Source organism: Xyrauchen texanus, chromosome 7 (genome assembly GCF_025860055.1).
Source record: "Xyrauchen texanus isolate HMW12.3.18 chromosome 7, RBS_HiC_50CHRs, whole genome shotgun sequence".
In the NCBI taxonomy this organism is placed as follows: Eukaryota; Metazoa; Chordata; class Actinopteri; order Cypriniformes; family Catostomidae; genus Xyrauchen; species Xyrauchen texanus.
In genome coordinates this window covers 32,692,988-32,712,513 of record NC_068282.1, presented here as the reverse complement: position 1 = coordinate 32,712,513, position 19,526 = coordinate 32,692,988, and the positions used below count along the sequence as shown (strand labels likewise).

Sequence of the window (19,526 nt, the reverse complement as noted above, 5' to 3'; positions counted from 1 at the left end):
ATAAAGCAGTGTGCACACTATATGATTTTTATGGTCCTTTACAATTGTTACTTGTCAAACTGTATGATATGATCCCATTCAGATCTTGGGTAAAAGCCATGGCACACTGAGCAACATTATGTCAGACTGAATGATACACATCGTGGAAAAGACTTTGGTCTTTTGGTGTTGTATCTCATTTTACCATTTTAGGACTGCTTGACTGTGACACAAAATTTCAGCCAGAATCTTTGGAGACTAAGAATAATTGCAAAGAGAATTAATCAACATGTTACACTAAGCAATCAAAGCCAGAGGATTTTGCCTAAACAAGAAAAATAATTTACAGTCCCTATAATTTGTCTCGGATGGCAAAATTGTTGCCAAAATCAGTGTGAACCTGGCTGAATTAACCTTAAGTTCTCTGAGCTATAACTCGTAAAGGCCCAGGTATACTTCGTTTTTGCATGTTACGGATCGGCTTGCGCCTGAACAATCGCATTGCCTTTGTGAGTAAACTCTTCTGACAGCAAGCAAATATGCATGTGTTTAACACATGCCGACTACAATTTATTTGAGATATAGTACAGTAAATAGCAGGTGCATCATTTTAATTTCATCAGCAAAAATGAAAATCAGTGGCTGACGCAGTCACACATACTGTGCTTGGAGCGATCCGCAACGTGACACCCAAAGTATACTTATGCCTTCATACGCACACACACACGCCTTTTTTCTGCCACGGCACACTTTTTCCGACTAAAAAATTATACGGCACACCACTATCCCACATTGGCTAACCATCGTCAATATTTTTACTTTTTAAGAACGTGTCCATGTTTTCTGTACATCTTAGATGAATGTTTACTTGTAATGTTTGAAATTCGGCTATGCAAAAAAATAAATAAAAGTCACACATGTAGGCTACAAGGTGTGGTCACAGGTGGCAAGAGCGCTAAATGAGTAATGAAAAAAACAACAAATTTGCTTCTATTCTAATTTGTAGATTTGTTCTTGCAATGCTATAATAAACGACAGGGAGGCAAACTCATGAGGGGCGAATAAGCTAAAAGCACCAATTCCAGCTATTTTAGTGATTGAAGTTTACAATTGTGCAGAATTAGCTGCAATATAGAGTATTTTGTTGAGGATTGCTTCTGTTATACAAATTTGTTAAATTTTATTAACTGGCCAATGAGGTTGACTTTAATGAGGTAGCTCTCAAAGACTGTTTCCGTATCGGAGTGAGCAAATCTCCTCATTGGTGCCTGGCGGTTGCAGTTCCCTCAGTCTGGTGCAGTGTATTGACCTTGCCCTGCGAATTGCTGGTTCTGCATTCAATATGGGGGAGGCCGAGCCAGCATCCAACATCATGGTTGACGAACCAACGCCTATGCATGCCATGGCCAACGAGCCAACGCCCATGCCTGCCACAGCCAAAGACCCAATGGCCATGCCTGCCACGGCCAACGAGCCGACGGCCATGCTTGCCACGGCCAACGAGCTGACACTCATGCCAGCCACGGCCAAGGAGCCAACACCCACGGATGCCACGGCCAACGCCCACGCCTGCCACGGCCAACGAGCCAACACCCACGCCTGCCACAGACAACGAGCTGTAAGCTTCGTCTGTCCCAGAGCCAGCGTTGCCAGCCTCGTCCGAATAAGCTAAAAGCACCAATTCCAGCTATTTTAGTGATTCAAGTTTATTCAAGTTTACAATTGTGCAGAATTAGCTGCAATATAAAGAGTATATTGTTGAGGATTGCTTCTGTTTCACAAATTTGTAAAATTTTATTAACTGATTAGTTCAGTGACCCCTTCTGGAAATGTCACTATGTGGTGACAAATGAGCGTCTTATGTGCTATGAGTCAGTGAATAATTCTGAGTCATTCAGGACCGAAATCTACCAAGAGACTTTATAGTGTTTAAGCATTATAAATATATAGATATATGCCCCATTCCAAATTGACTGACTGACTGACTGACTGTCTGTCTGTCTGTCTGTCTGTCTGTCTGTCTGTCTATCTATCTATCTCAACGAGCTGGAAGATTCGTCTGTCCCAGAGCCAGTGTTGTCAGCCTCGTCCGTCTTAGAGCCAGGTTGCCAGCCTCGTCTATCCCAGAGCCAGCGTTGCCAACTTCAGCCTCACGGAGGAGGAGGAGAAGGGATTTTGTCTCTGAGTCTAAGCCTGGGTTCATGACCACAGAGGTCATTCCCGAGACTCTGCCCATGCCCACGACCACAGAGGTCGCTCCCGGGACTCTGTTCATGCCCACGACCACAGAAGTCCTTTCCAAGTTTATGACCACGGAGGTCATTTCCAAGTCCCTGCCCATGTACACGACCACAGAGGTCGTTTCCAAGTCCCTGCCCATGTACATGACCACGGTGGTCGTTTCCAAGTCCCTGCCCATGTACACGACTACGGTGGTTGTTTCCAAGTCATCCAGGTCTCTTAGTTTTGAGCCTCCCACGGCTCCGCCTTCCACGACTTTGCCCCACACCATTGTTCTTAGTTCTAGTTTGTTACGGGTTTTAGGTTATTAGTCTTGTTATCTTGTTTAGTGTTCGGTTTGATCATTGGTTTATGTTCCCCCATGTCATGTATTTAAGCCCTCATGTTTACCATTGTCCTTCGTCCAGTATTGCTTGTAAGTGTAACTTTGTTGTTTTGTTTAAACCATGCCAAGTCTATTTTATGTCAAGCCACATTTATGTTTAGCCATGTTTTAGTCATGTTTATGTCTAGTTTAGTTCTCATTTATAGTTAGGGTTTTGGTTTCATGTTTATTTAATAAAACTGCACTTGGGTTCTTCACTCCTTCATCATCATCTTCACCCTTACCAGCATCGTTACAATCAGTTAACAAAGCTGAATGACAGAGAAATATCATCTAGAGTTAATTCACTCATAACATAAATGTTACCTTTATTGTAGTAATAGGGTTTTGTGGTGTTTTATATACATTTAAACTATAGAAGTTGTGAAATGATTGATTAATGTTATATACTTTTTGTTAATAAATGAGTAACAAAAAGAAATGATTAGAACAGATGAAATGTACTGCTACTAAATAGACAGTTTCAATAATATATGGTTTGTTTGTATTCTTCAAGAGATTTTGTTTATTTTTTATAACTTTATAAATGTTTATTATAGAAAATGACAATATTTTGAATGAATATTAGCTGGCTAATTATGTAAAACACAGTTAAAAAAACTAAACACCATATATGCAATAGAGGGAAATAAATTAAATGTGCACATCTTATAGTGACAAGTTTGAAAACCTTTCACCCCTGGTTTTTACTATCTATTTGTATTTATGTTTACTAAAAATAGTTCAAGTAATTTTCTGCATTGAGGCATTAAATTATTTGACAGCAATTACTACAGCTATATAGGCTTTCAGAGCCCAGTAAATAAAAACACAAATGAAGAACATAAATAACCCATCTATAATGATTCTAAGGTTGTTTTAAGCTACATTCAGGTCCATAAATATTGGGACAATGACACAATTCTAATCTTTTTGGCTCTATACACCACCACAATGGATTTGAAATTAAACGAACAAGATGTGCTTTAACTGCAGACTTTCAGCTTTAATTTGAGGGTATTTACATCCAAATCAGGTGAACGGTGTAGGAATTACAACAGTTTGTATATGTGCCTCCCACTTTTTAAGGGACCAAAAGTAATGGGACAATTGGCTGCTCAGCTGTTCCATGGCCAGGTGTGTGTTATTCCCTCATTATCCCATTTACAAGGAGCAGATAAAATGTCCAGAGTTCATTTCAAGTGTGCTATTTGCATTTGGAATCTGTTGCTGTCAACTCTCAATATGAGATCCAAAGAGCTGTCACTATCAATGAAGCAAGCCATCATTAGGCTGAAAAATCAAAACAAACCCATCAGAGAGATAGCAAAAACATTAGGTGTGGCCAAATCAACTGTTTGGAACATTCTTAAAAAGAAAAAACGCACCGGTGAGATCAGCAACACCAAAAGACCCGGAAAACTGTGGTGGATGACCGAAGAATTCTTTCCCTGGTGAAGAAAACCCCCTTCACAACAGTTGGCCAGATCAAGAACACTCTCCAGGAGGTAGGTGTATGTGTGTCAAAGTCAACAATCAAGAGAAGACTTCACCAGAGTGAATACAGAGGGTTCACCACAAGATGTAAACCATTGGTGAGCCTCAAAAACAGGAAGGCCAGATTAGAGTTTGCCAAACAATATCTAAAAAAGCCTTCAGAGTTCTGGAACAACATCCTATGGACAGATGAGACAAAGATCAACTTGTACCAGAGTGATGGGAAGAGAAGACTATGGAGAAGGAAAGGAACTGCTCATGATCCAAAGCATACCAACTCATCAGTGAAGCATGATGGTGGTAGTGTCATGGCGTGGGCATGTATGGCTGCCAATAGAACTGGTTCTCTTGTATTTATTGATGATGTGACTGCTGACAAAAGCAGCATGATGAATTCTGAAGTGTTTCGGGCAATATTATCTGCTCATATTCAGCCAAATGCTTCAGAACTCATTGGACGGCACTTCACAGAACAGATGGACAATGACCCGAAGCATACTGCGAAAGCAACCAAAGAGTTTTTTAAGGGAAAGAAGTGGAATGTTATGCAATGGCCAAGTCAATCACATTACCTGAATCCGATTGAGCATGCATTTCACTTGCTGAAGACAAAACTGAAGGGAAAATGCCCCAAGAACAAGCAGGAACTGAAGACAGTTGCAGTAGAGGCCTGGCAGAGCATCCCCATGGATGAAACCCAGCATCTGGTGATGTCTATGCATTCCAGACTTCAGGCTGTAATTGACTGCAAAGGATTTGCAACCAAGTATTAAAAAGTGAAAGTTTGATTTATGATTGTTAATCTGTCCCATTACTTTTGGTCCCTTAAAAAGTGGGAGGCACATATAAAAACTGTTGTAAATACCCTCAAATTAAAGCTGAAGGTTTGCAGTTAAAACACATCTTGTTCGTTTCATTTCAAATCCATTGTGGTGGTGTATAGAGCCAAAAGATTAGAATTGTGTCGATGTCCCAATATTTATGGACCTGACTGTATTTCTCCACCAATGTGAGTTAATACGTGTCCGGCGTTGTGGGTTTGTGGATGCGCACCACAGGACCACTGCTGAAAACCTCTTTTTCCGCACCCTAACTAAAATGAAAGTCCACCAATGTGCTATCGCAGTCTGTCTTTCCGTGCATCTCTTTTCTCAGCTTTGTTGTGGTTGACAGTTAATGAGTTCAGAATGAGAGCTGTTGAGGAACAGCAGTAGTGTAGAGACTCCCACTGCATGCTCCTCATTCCTCCCTGTCCCAATTTCATGACCCATATCAGCCAATCACAACTCAGATTCTGATCCAATGTTTTATTGCACTGCTTCATAGCACTATAGTTCTATTCTCTAGCAACTGTGGTGGACAATGGGACTCTTTGAGAGAGAATAAAGGGCAAAGGAGGGTGTGAGACTGTGGGTGGGGGACATTCAGATTTTAACACAGATATGACGGCCTTCCCAAGGAACTGAACATTTTTCAAGATGAATTGCCTTTTAGTTCAGGGTCAGAAGGTGTCTACAAAGTTTTCTTTTTTGTAATGTGTATCTGCAGAACTCACTAGGTTAACAAAATCCTGGTAGCAGATCTTGCCATCTGCATTTCCATCAGCCAGGGCGAGAAGAACCTCAAGCTTGTGAGGGTCCAGTTCTGATCCATGAGCTGCAAGCAGGTCTTGAAACCGCTCAGTGCTAATGAAGCCTGAATTCTCTGGATCATACTAAACAGAGGGGAGACAAAGTCAATTAGAATACCTAAATCATGAAGGCACTTTTAAAGAGCAAAGCCTTTGGACACGTACAAAATAGCACAAATAAAAATGCATTCACATTCTGAGATTGAACAGTTCAACATTTAGAAGAATCGAACTCAGAATCAGAATGCGCTTTATAACTGTGTGCTCACATACACAAGGATTTTTTTTTTGGTAAGGAGAAACAAGCATACAAGTGCACACAGAACATTACAGTGAGACACAGAAAATAGAGCAAGGTAAGAGTATAAATACACATAAAAAAAGGACATATAACAGAATGGCGTATGTACATGTGCAAATGGTATTATATGTGCAAAGTAGGGGTATGTACAGTAATTTAATTAAATATGAGTGAATTTACATACACTGGCGACCAAAGGTTTGGAGTATTGTAAAGATTTTGCTCTTATGGAAAGAAATTGGAACTTTATTTCACCAAAGTGGCATACAACTGATCACAATGTATAGTCAGGACATTTATAATATTAAAATATTCTATTACAATTTGAACTACTTCATCAAGTAGATGTTCTCATCAAAAAATCCTCCACATGCAGCAATGACAGCTTTGCAGATCCTTGGCATTCTAGCTGTCAGTTTGTCCAGATACTCAGGTGACATTGTTCACTCCACGCTTCCTGTAGCACTTACCATAGATATGGCTGTCTTGTAGGGTACTTCTCATGCACCTTACAGTCTAGCTGATCCCACAAAATTTCAATGGGTTTAACCCTCTGGGGTGTGAGGGTGTTTTGGGCCCTGGAGAAGTTTTGACATGCCTTGACATGTGTGCTTTTTTCAGTTGCTTAAAAACATATTAATGGCTGATAAAACTGTATTCCGCACAAACTGGGCTACAATAATATGTAAGAAACATGTGTACATGTTTGTATTTTTGAGAAAATTATGTTTATGCATGTTTTTGGAAAAAACAAACATTTTAAGTCATTGAAATAAGGCCATATAACACATACTTAACATTTGTCCACAAGCCTTTTGAGAACTGGATCTTGTAGCCTAGAGTTTTTGCTACAAAATGATGTGAAAACCATCCTGATTACTCATTCATACAAAACAATATAGTCATTTAACTTTTGTAAGATACTTTTAGTGTTAGAAAGGTCATATGCTAGGAGGCGTGAACTATAATGAATAATGATGTGATTCACACCTGAGGAGACATAGACACCTCCCCTGGGCCTATCAATGAGGAATGTGACAGAAAGAGAATTAATGTGAGGAGACTTAATGATCAAAATCAAGTTTTAAGTTAAAAGAAGTAATCTGACTATACATTTTCTTTACATAAAGACTTTACTTAATTTTAGACCTACGCTACCATTTAAAAGAATTCTCTTCTGCTCACCAAGACTGCATTTATTTGATCCAAAATAGAGTAAAGACCATGATATTGTGAACTCTTTTTGAAATTTAAAAGAAGAGTTTTCTATTTGAATATATTGGAAAATGCAATTTGTGATCAAAGCTGAATTTTCAGCATCATTACTGCAGTCTTCAGTGTCACATGATCCTTCAGAAATCATTATAATATGCTGATTTTATAATATGGGCATATTTACATCACATTTGACACATTCACACAGAAAAGTGAATGAACTTGTTGTTTTTAAGACACAGTCGGGGGCGTTTACCATTTGCATTGATCGTCTCAGCACCTTAGCGTATGAATAGCGCCCTCTGCCCGTGGGTGTTTCTAGCTGAGCCAGCAGAAACTGTACATCACTTTGTTTCATACAGATTACATTATAGCAGAATATTTGTTTTAAATTGGAATTGTTTTATTTAAAAGTAGACATTTTAAGCTTTCTTTAGACATATGTTTCATGTTTGTGTGATAAGTATTCGCGGAGTTTCAGTTCATTTTTTTTACGTGTTTCAGAAATATGCTTGCGAAAACAGACTGCTGAAAGCTCACCCTTTTATTTTCTTTATTTTACAAAAGCACAAGGTTTTGTTGTTATTGTGAGTGTACACAAATAAAAGTAGACACTTTATAGTCTCTAATGATGTCTTACACTTATCTGTATGCCCCAAAATGATGTTGTTTCCGCTGTAATGATGAAAAAAATCCAGCAGGACGCACCAGCGCATTCGTCAACCCAAGAGGGTTAAGATCCATAACACTCTTCTCCAGTTATCTGATGTCCAATGTTTTCTTTTTGTTTTTCTGTTTCAAAATGTGCTTTTTCTTTGCAATTCTTCCCATATGGCCTGCACCCCCGAGTCTTCTCTTTACTGTTGTACATGAAACTGGTATTGAGCGGGTAGAATTTAAGAAGCTCATCCTATTTTAGTAATTAGTGTCAATGTAAAAGTAGTGTTAACCCCGGCAGGCAATCAGCGCAACTGATTGTTCACTGTTTGTTGGGGCAACTAATGTCATGAGGTCACAGATCAACAAGTAGAACAATTAGAGTCTGAGTGGCAAAAGATCACCTTATATCCTGAATGCCCTTTACGGCACATTATACAAACATACACACACGAGTGTGTAGATAAAGCTGTTTCTTTATCTTGCCATTTTTTTACCTAATATTGACCTTAAGACTTGCCAGTCTATTGCAAACTGTGGCAACTTAAACACAAAGACAATGTTCAGCTTAATTTAATTAACCACATATCATTCAACTGTGTTTGATATAATGGCAAATAATTTTGTAGTACTAAATTAGCAATTTAACATGATTACTCAAGGATAAGGTGTTGGGGTTATGGCTGCTGGAAATGGGGCCGGTCTACATTTTATAAAAAAATAGTGATGGTGCTTTTTTTTTTACATCAGTAATGTCATGACTATACTTTGCAATCAGTTGAATGCCACTTTGGTGAATTAAAGTACCAATTTCCTTCCAAAACAGCAATATCTGCACATTATTCCAAACCTTTGGCCACCAGTGTATGTACATGTAATACTTATTTACATTATTGGACTATGGGGGGAGTCCTGAGGAAGTTTAATTGTTCATGTGGTAAATGGCCTGAGGATAAAAACTGTTCTTGTGCCTGGTTGTGGAGTGGGCAGGGTGTGTGGGGTCCAGAGTGATTCTACCTGCATGTTTCCTCACTCTGGAGACATACAGGTCTTGGAGGGTGGGCAGGAGGACAGCAATAATCCTCTCAGCAATCCAGACTGTCCGTTGTAGTTTCCTTCTGTCTGATTTGGTGGCTGAACCAAACCAAACAGTTATAGATGTACACAGTATGGCTGAGTAGAACTAAGTCAGCAGCTCCAGTGGCAGGTTGAATTTCCTCAGCTGGCGAAGGAAGTACAACCTTTGCTGAGCATTATTCACAATGGAGTCTATTATGGGTCTCCCACTCCAGGTCCTGAGAGATGGTAGAGCCCAGGAACCTGAATGACTCCACTGCTGCCACAGCGCTGTTCTCCTGAAGTCCACTATCATCTCCACTGTTTTGAGCGTGTTCAGCTCAAGGTTGTTGTGACCGCACCAGTCAGCCAGCTGTTCAACTCCCATCTGTATGCAGACTCGTCACCGTCGCGGATAAGGCCAATGACCGTCTGCAAACTTCAGGAGCTTGACAGAGTGTTCTTTTCAGTGCAGTCATTTGTGTACAGGGAGAAGAGAAGTGGAGAGAGAATGCACCCTGAGGAGCACCAGAGTTAATAGTGAGGGTCCCGGTTATGATTTTCCCCAGTCTCACTAGCTGCTGCCTATCGTCAGAAAGCTGCTGTTCCAACGACAGATTGTGGATGGCACGGAGAGCTGGGTCAGTTTGGTTGAGAACAGATCAGGCTGGATGGTATTGAAGGCTGAACTGAAGTCCACAAATAGGTTCCTTGCATAAGTCCCAGGTCTGTCAAGGTGTTGCATGATACAATGCAGTCCCATGTTGAAAGTATCATCCACAGACCTGTTTGCTCGGTAAGCAAACTGAAGGGGGTCTAGCAGGGGTCCAGTGATGTCGTTCAGGTAGGCCAAAACCAGTCTCTCAAATGACTTCATGACCACAAATGTGAAAGCGACAACCTGTAGTCATTAAGTCCTGTGATCTTGGTTTATTTGGGGACCGGAATGATCAATGGAGCATTTGAACTACTGAACTATTACTCAAAACCCATTTAAATCCTAACTAAAATGGTGATAGTCATTCCATCTGAGGAATATGAGCAAAAGTATGTTACTGGTTTGTATCCTTTAAGTAAAAAATAAATAATAATAATAATAAAAAATAAAATAAATAAATATATATATATATATATATATATATATATATATATATATATATATATATATATATATATATATATATATATATATTTAGTTGATGCATAATATGTTCATAAACTTTATGTTAAAATGGGAAATTATCTGTAACTGGCCACCATTTCTTGTGTTTTAATCACAAATTTGAATTAGCTTTTTGCATTTTAAATGGCAAGTTTAAAATTTTAATTAATTTGAATTAGCCCTTCAGTGTGACATATTAACACACAAATGTTATATTCCATTGTCTCTCAATTAAAATGAGGTCATATAATAAATATGCATCATAATTAGAAAAGAATTAGCTAAATTATGTTTGAAATACAGTAGTTTAAATATGGAATATAGCAACTAGCCATACACAAATATATAATCCATGTTTGTTCAGCTAATATGGAATAGTAAAATAAGTTTATTAACTACAGTAACAACCAAAATGAATAATTTATTAATCTACAATCAGCGCAATGTTAGTTTTTACTTTACATGCATATTTGTGAATAGGGGCAGTTTAATAAGAGATAACTGTATTATCCCACAAAAGGGTTTAGCATAATGTTCCTAGTCATTGAGTAGAAGTTTAAGGAGCTCATCCTATTTTAGTAATTAGTGTCAATGTAGAAGTAGTGTTAACCCATGGAGGCTTTTAACTGATTGTTGACTGTTTGTTGGGGCAACTAATGTCATGAGGTCGTAGAACAATCAGAGTCTGAGTGGCAAGAGATCGCCTTTTATCCTGAATGCCTTTCACTGCACATTACGCAAACATACACACATGTATGCATATTTACACACACACGTATGCATATTTACATGCGCGCACACACACACACACACACACACACACACGCACACACGCACACACACACATTGGTGCAGCTTATGAGGACTCTCATCACATAATGATTTTTATAATGTACAAACTATATGTAGGGGATCTAAAAATTTCTATCTGGTGAAGACTTTTATTTGGCTTTTTTTCTTTGCCTTGGGCGGCGCCATTATAGGTGTGCAAAAAGAGAACGGTGAGACGGTGAAGAAGTGTTTTGACGTGCTAAAGAAGATTGTGGTAGTTTTCGGGGAATTGACAATGTTAAAACGTTAACACGTTACGTTAGACCCGCGAAATGCTCTATAGTTACATTATGTTGCTCCCAAGTGTCCGTTTGAGTTAATGAGTGTTTGACGAGTGAAGGTGAAAGAAAGTTCTCTTACGAGAGGTTCTCTCTTTTTGCGTAAGCTAGCTTACGCTACGGGAAAGATTAATCTTTTCTGAGATATTGAAGCCAAAAAATTATCCTTAATTTTGTATCATTTGTCAACGCAGTGCAGCAACTGCAGACCTTGAGCGGGCTAGCTAGCGAGCTCATTGGTTGCTCTGCGGCAACTGCTGCAACCTATAGACGAACTTGGGCGAACTCGCGTCCAATGAGAGGCGTCACGGCTTACTGCATCAAAGCCCGCCAAAATGGGCGTGGCTAGAGTGCATATAAGCGTAGTTCGTAGGCTGGAACCCTGATTTTCATCTCTTCAGCGAAGCTCTTCGCATCTCTGAACTGGAAGCCGCGTCGCCGTTCGAGGGGCACCTAGCAAGCTTGGACAGCGCTCGAAGAAGCCGGCCGTCTCCGCCACCTTCAGCCATCCTGCGAGCTACGCCATCCGGCGACGTATCCTTTTTTAGAGCAAGCTAGTTCTTAACGAACTTCACAAAAGAGTAACGAGAGTCTTTTTTTAAGATGCCTCGAACCACTTGCGCTTCATGCCGCGCCCCTCTCAGTGCCGGAGACCGCTACATCATCTGCGCTCTCTGCCTTGGACTGGGGCATGCAGAGCTTGCCCTCGCTGAAGGCGGATGCGACCTCTGCGAGGAGCTTCCGATGTCGACCCTGCGGGCTCGACTCGAAGCGCTCAGAACCGAAGCCGCCAGCGCCTTCCGTTCCGCCCGCGCAGGAAAAGCGCCGCTCCCAAAGGCTGCCAGAACCGGTGATAGAAGCGACTGCCTCACCGGAGCCTCTCCCTCGAGCATCGCTCTCACCCTCCCCGCCCCCCCGGGATGCGCAGTTACTGCCCAGCGGCCGCACTGCGGCCATCTCGGAGGACGAGGCGGAGGATAAGGGCTGTTCCATCATGGCTTCGGACAGCGAGGAGTGGTCAGGCTCCCACGCCTCCTCCTCAGCCCAGGAATCCAGCAGGACCCGCGCCGGAGTCGAAGGGGAACTAACACGCCTCCTCACACAGGCCGTCGACCGCCTCGGGCTCGAGTGGTCACCGCCCCCTGAGCAGGCTCCCAAAAGACTCGATGGCTGCTTTCTTCAGAACCGTCGCCGCGCAACACCTGTAGCCCGGGCCGCTCCCTTCCTGCCGGAACTCCACACTGAGCTTGCAAAGTTGTGGAACGCGCCTTTCTCGGCCAGGATCCGTTCCCACGTCTCCACCCCTCTCGCTTCGGTGGACGGCACCACCGGCTACTCCTCCATCCCCCCGGTCGAGGATTCGTTAGCAGCACACCTTTTCCCGCCCTCCGCGAGATGGCGGTCTAAGCCAGTGCTCCCATCTAAGGCCTGCAGAGCGACTTCCACCTATGTTGGCCGCGCCTATTCCGCCACCGGCCAAGCCGCATCTGCTCTGCACTCCATGGCCGTCTTACAGATCCTCCAAGCGGACCTTCTTCGGGAGTGGGATGAGAAAGGCAGGCACCCAGAGGCTGTTACAGATCTAAGAAGCGCGACGGACCTCGCCCTTCGCGCCACCAAAGCTGCAGCCCAAGCTCTAGGGAAGTGCATGGCCTCGCTGACTGTGACCGAGAGACACCTGTGGCTAACGCTAGCCGACATGGGAGAAGCAGAGCGCTCCACGTTCCTCAACGCACCACTCTCTCCGACCGGTCTCTTCGGCTCTGCGGTGAGTGGCATTGTTGACCGCTTTTCAGAAGTCCAGAAAGCCACCCAAGCCATGAACCTCTTCCTGCCGCGTCGCTTAGCTCCTCTGCAGGCCGCCCACGTGACCAGCCTCCTGCACGAGCCTCTTCACAGCGCCCAGCTCAACAAAGTCAGACTTCTCAGCGTCGACAGGGCGGCCGCCCTCGATCGCGCTCAGACAGCTGCCGCAGACAGCCGGCCCCTGCGGGCCTCGGTCTAAGGTTGCGCTGAAACCTGAGCAACCGATGTTCTCCTAGCCTTGTTGAAAAAAACGACGGCTCAGTCCCGCCGCGGCGGACCACCGTCAAAGCTTCAGCCCCTGTCAGTCCCCTCTCTCAGGCTACTACAGTGGTGGATTCAGCAGCCAACAAGCCGGTGATACTGCCCGCTTGCCTGCACTCAAACGCCGTTTTCACGGCGACCCAAAGAAATCTTGTAAAGAGCAAACATGCCTTATGTGTAGAAAATGTGCCCACAATCCAGTGTTCACCCCTACACACAAGCATTACACGTTCCGTGTTCCTATCAGAGCCCACTCACATAAAGCGGACACAGCCTGCTCGAGTGTTAGAGTCAATAAGCGCGCCCGCGAATCCGTCGCGCGTGCCCTTCTCTGGCAGCTCTGTCACACGACCAGCCTTATGTGTAGAAAATGTGCCCACAATCCAGTGTTCACCTCTACACACAAGCATTACACTTCCCGTGTCTCGATCAGAGCCCACTCACATAAAGCGGACACAGCCCGCTCGAGTGTTAGAGTCAATAAAAGCGCTCACGAATACGTGCGCGCGCCCATTCTCTGCCCGCTCTGTCACACGGCCAGCAAACACTTCTCTGTATGTAAGTCCTGTGCCCGTGACTATGCTCGCGCATCACTTAACAGATGTGACTATTTCCCCATTCACCTCAATCGGGAAGTCACTCACAGAACAGCCTGTCCCTGCTGTCTGTGAGCAGTCATGCATAAGCACAGTAAGCGCGCTCACACATTCTGTTCAGTGCACTGTGTGCATCAATCAGGGCGATTTGGCCATTCACCCTCTAGCGTTATGCTTCAAAGCGTGGGAAGCTATCCCTGGGATATCCAAATGGGTGTTAAGCACAATAAAACAGGGCTATTTGCTACAGTTCGATCGCCGCCCTCCCCGCTTCAGAGCGCGGCTCGAAACTATTGTGAACACGGAAGCAGCCTGCATGCGTCGTTCAGAAATAGCAAACCTTCTGTGCAAAAGGGCCATAGAGAAGTGCCGCCTTAGCTGAGCGAGTCGGGGTTTTACAGCCGTTATTTTCTTGTTCCCAAGAAAGGCGGCGACCTCAGACCAATATTAGATCTCAAGGGTTTGAACAAGGTGCTTGCAAAAGACCATTCAAAATGCTTACAATCAGGAAACTCCTCGCGCATACGCGCCAGGGGACTGGTTTATCTCTCTCGATCTGAAAGATGCCTACTTTCAGATTCAGATAAATCCCGTCACAGGCCATTCTTGAGATTCATCTTCGGCGGCCAGGTTTATCAATACACCGTCCTTCCGTTTGGCCTGTCTTTAGCACCCGTACTTTCACGAAGTGCATGGATCGCGCTTCGCACCCCTCGCGGGTCAGGGCTTGCGAATTCTGAACTATTTGGACGACTGGCTGATTATGGCACAGTCACATCACGAGCTTCTGTCTCACAGAACAGTTCTCCTCAGCCATCTGAACAGTTTGGGTCTTGCAGTCAATTGGACCAAGAGCTCACTACAGCCCAGTCAGGCAATTTCCTTCCTTGGAATAGAACTAGACTCCGTGGCAATGACGGCTCGCTTATCTACACAGCGCGCGCGCCGTGTTCAGCCTCACGCCTCTGAAAAAATTTCAGAATGCTAGGTTACATGGCCTCAGCCGCAGCAGTACTTCAGCTGGGTTTACTGCGCATGCGCCCGCTTCAGCATTGGCTAAACACCCGCGCGTCTCGCCGGGCTTGGGCCACAGGCCGCCAGCCGATCAAGGTGACTCAGACGTGTATTTCAGCTCTGCAGCCCTGGACAGTGGCCGAATGGTATCAGCGGGGAGTGGCGATGGGAGCTGTATCTCGCCGAAAAGTCATCTCGACAGGCAGCGTCTAACACGGGTTGGAGCGCGGTCTGCGAGGGCTCTCCGGTTTTTGGCCTATGGTCAGTTCAGGAAAAGCTCCTTCACATAAATTGTCTGGAAATGATAGCGGTCGAGTACGCGCTTAGCGCTTCCTCCGGTCATTCAGGGTCACCACGTCCTGGTCCGTTCGGACAACAGATCTGTGGTATCCTACCTAAACCGTCAGGGCGGTGTCAGATCCATGAACCTCTTCCATCTGACGAAACGCATACTGAGTTGGTCCCAGTGCCACCTGCGCTCGCTGAGGGCGACACGCGTGCCAGGCCACCTGAGCGACGGCCCAGACAGACTGTCCAGAGACAATATTTCTCCAGGGAATGGTCCCTGCATGCTCAAACAGTCCAGAAGTTATGGCGCATATTCGGCAGAGCAGAGATAGACCTCTTTAGCGTCAGAAGAGAACTCTCACTGCCCAATATTTTTCTCAGCGAGGACGCGCTGGCCCAGGACTGGCCCAACCGCCCGCTTTACGCCTTCCCTCCCGTCTCGCTATTGCCACAGGTAATGCAGAGGATCAGGGAAACGCGTCACTCGGTGCTCCTCATAGCCCCGCGTTGGGAGAATCAGACATGGTTCCCGGAGCTTACGCAGCTGTCACTGACAGGTCCATCTGGCCCATCCCAGTGAGAGCAGATCTCCTCTCTCAAGCTCGCGGCACGATCTGGCATCCCCACCCAGAGCGCTGGGCGCTGCACACGTGGGTGATCAACGACTACCTGTCGCTCTGCCAGAAGGGGTAATAAACACCATCGTACACGCTAGAGCCCCTTCCACGAGAAGACTCTATGCGTCAAAATGGTCTGTGTTTTCAAAATGGTGCACCGACAGAGACCTGGACCCCTGGACATGTGGGGTGTCGTCGCTGCTCGTGTTTTTACAAGAACTGCTGGATAAGGGCAGATCCCCATCCACGCTCAAAGTGTATGTGGCGGCCGTCGCGGCGTTCGCTGAACCCCTGCACGGCCAGTCACTGGGAAAAAATGAGCTGGTCATCCGCTTCCTCAAGGGAGCTAGAAGGATGAACCCCTGCGCCCCCCATCGGTTCCTATCTGTGATCTTTCTATAGTTCTCGAAACTATGAAAGCCCCCCCTTTCGAACCGCTTCAATCCGTGGATTTGAAATACCTTTCACTCAAAACCGTTTTTCTGACTGCCCTGTCATCAGTCAAACGTGTGGGAGACCTTCACGCGCTGTCTGTCAGCGCTGCGTGTCTTGAGTTCGGACCAAGTGACTCCAAGGTCATTTTAAAGCCTAGACACGGCTATGTTCCCAAGGTGATCGGTACTCCTTTCAGAGCACAGGTCATTCGGAGGGCGCACCAAAGGTCTCGCCGCCTCGAAACAGACACTGTCTAGATGGATAGTGGACGCTATTGCTGCCGCATACGCATCAAAAGACCTGCCATGCCCGTTGGGCATTAGGGCTCACTCCACTAGAGGCATGGCCTCATCGTGGGCATGGTTCAGCGGGATTTCCATTCACGACATATGTGTGGCAGCAGGCTGGGCTTCCCCCTCCACCTTTGTCAGATTTTACAATCTGGACGTGCCCGCCCTGCAGGCAAAACTACTAGCGGTTTAATATGCTACAGCTCCCCTGGTGAGCTGCACTGATGGGACTCATTCCACACAGACCGGCACCGCCGCTCTGTTGTTCCCTTCCCACTATGTGCTTATGTATTACACACACACTGGCCCGCACTCTTGCCGGCCAAATATTATTTCCTCACTCACAAGGGCTCCCCCAGGTCCCCCCACCCCCGGGGCTCATGCAGTGGATGCTTGGCGCGCACGGCGTTGACAATGGGTTCCCGTGAGCGTAAGCTAGCTTACATATCACGAGAGAACCTCTCGTGAAGAGAACGAATCGGTTACCTAACGTAACCTCGGTTCTCTCTAGATGAGGAACGAGTATTGCGTAGCCGACCTGCTTCGCGCCATGAGCGACTTTCAGCTTCATTCAATGAAAACCAGGGTTCCAGCCTCACGAACTACGCTTATATGCACTCTAGCCACGGCCATTTTGGCGGGCTTTGATGCAGTAGCGCGTGACGCCTCTCATTGGACGCGAGTTCGCCCAAGTTCGTCTATAGGCTGCAGCAGTTGCCGCAGAGCAACCAATGAGCTCGCTAGCTAGCCTGCTCAAGGTCTGTAGTTGCTGCACTGCGTTGACAAATGATACAAAATTAAGGATAATTTTTTTGGCTTCAATATCTCAGAAAAGATTAATCTTTCCCGTAGCGTAAGCTAGCTTACGCAATACTCGTTCCCTCATCTAGAGAGAACCGAGGTTACGTTAGGTAACCGATTTGTTTTCTCCCGCGTCCGTGCGTGAGGCGGAGTGATAGGATTTATAACGCGCAATCAGTTGCCGCCAGTGGAGTTCAACTACTCTCGTGTTTGTTTTGTGTTTTACATACAGTCTTTGTTTTATTTGTTCAAACGAACTTAAAACAGCAATGGATGCTGTCGCTTATCGTGCGAAGTAGGGTTGTGTCATTGTTCGTCTTCTCAATGCGCCACTCAGCTGGGATTGTGGGCCTCGTTGGATCAAGCTGCTGTCGTCAGGATCACAAGAAACAATCACTGAGAGTTATTGAGTAGAGAGATATTACCCTGCTATTACGATGATTGGTCATCGTTCAACACCTCATCCGCAACCAAAGAGGGGTGATGTACATTATTTTCCCATTTTCTACCGATTGCTGGTAAGCAAATCATCTGACTGTGAGTAATGACAGAACTTGAGTTGAGTCAACATCCATTTGTTGAACTGTGATTAGTGTGAATCGCCCAGCTAAAAGGATTCATACACTTCATTTTTGTGTGGATTGATGAACATTTTGAATTCGTGAATGGTCTGAAACACATTTTTCCATTGCTTTGTCCTGGATTTGACGGTGAACTCATTTTTGAACTAAAGCAAAGTGATCTTTTTGTGTTTCTTTTAAATGTTGAATTTAAGTAAACTTTGGAAGTTAACTTATTCAAAAGTGTGAGGTAAATGTTCATGTGAAACTTTTCAGTGTTGTAAAAAAGGAGTACACTGACTGTTATTTTATTTGAGAACCATCTGAAACTGACACAGAGTTGTTAATTTTCATATTTTATTGATTTATACATTTTTATTTCATTATTGCTATAATTGGAATTTAAATTGATTCACTTTTCCTGTGAAAACAAAAGATAACCTACTTTTAATTGAATTAGTATAAATAAATGTTTTTGTTAATCTTAAATTGTCTCATGTCACTTATACTAAGGAGTGGGGGCGTCTTACCTATATTGTTAGATCCGGTGAGGGTGGGTTTTTTGCAGTCTACTATACAGTTTTCTGCACAAACACACACACACTTCAGGTGGCTGCCGTGTACTGAGTAAACCCTGGAGCCAGCCGCACCTCATCTTGAGCATTTAAAAATGCAACACTATAGGCGCAACATACAACTAACTGTTGTACAAAGACTAAAAGTATTGGGTGGGGGGACTAAGATCCTGTTGCTCACTCAGTCTTCCTTAGTTAAGTCCCGTATATTTCCCCCACAAGGCGGTGACATACTTCCCGCCGCTACATATAGATTCTATCCCCTAACCCTACCCCTAAACCTACCCCCCACAAAAACCTTTACGCATTTTTACATTGAGGACACTCATAAACCACATTTATAGCATAATACACTTGTAATTATCAGTTTGTAACCTAAGAAAAGTCCCTGTAACCCACTCAAACCCATCCATGCAGACCACCATCCCCAGAACACACACATGCAAAAAAACACACACCACAATCTCCACCCTCTACCCATTAGCCTACATTTATAGTATCCAGTAACAAAGACACACTGTCCATTGTGAACAAGTACACATAATCATTCTCTATTTTATACCTCCATTAACAATTTGTAGTAATCAGGCTAAAAGACGGTTTCAATGGCCTAGGTTATTCTCTATTTTATCTCTTTCTCCCTCTCTCTCTGCTGAACCTGCACAAACACACAAATATAACTGATGTATCAGAAAATGATTCTTGGGCTAAGCGCTTTCCTAAAATGTAATATCATTTCTTACCGTTGATACAGCAGTGCTCTTATAAAGCTGTTGTACAACACACTATGTTACCATATAACACCAACCAGAGCACCCATGACAATACCCCATTAATCCAGTTTAAAGAAAGAAGCTGCTCGTGTGTGTATTTGTGAGACCCCTGGTATACCAGGCCTCATTTTCATAAAGCTGCATATTGAACAGTCATCTTTACCCAGGAGAGAATAGAGTTGACCAGCTGCCACAATCTGTGTGTGTGTATATGTGTTTGGAAGGGGAGGAATAAAGATCTTAGTACATCTACATATAACAATAACAATTAGTGACATTTTTGATTCATGAGAAGTATG

General features: G+C 44.2%; 1 protein-coding gene across 2 annotated transcripts in view; it reads right to left on the bottom strand.

Moving 5' to 3' along the window:
- The window catches only part of LOC127647098 (rhomboid-related protein 3-like), a 130,839-nt gene that overhangs the window by 33,998 nt on the left and 77,315 nt on the right, over positions 1–19,526 (bottom strand). For both annotated transcript variants that reach the window (XM_052131191.1, XM_052131192.1), the window contains one exon: positions 5,637–5,795. In XM_052131191.1, the coding sequence (XP_051987151.1) occupies positions 5,637–5,795 (159 nt within the window). The remainder of the gene's footprint in view (positions 1–5,636; positions 5,796–19,526) is intronic.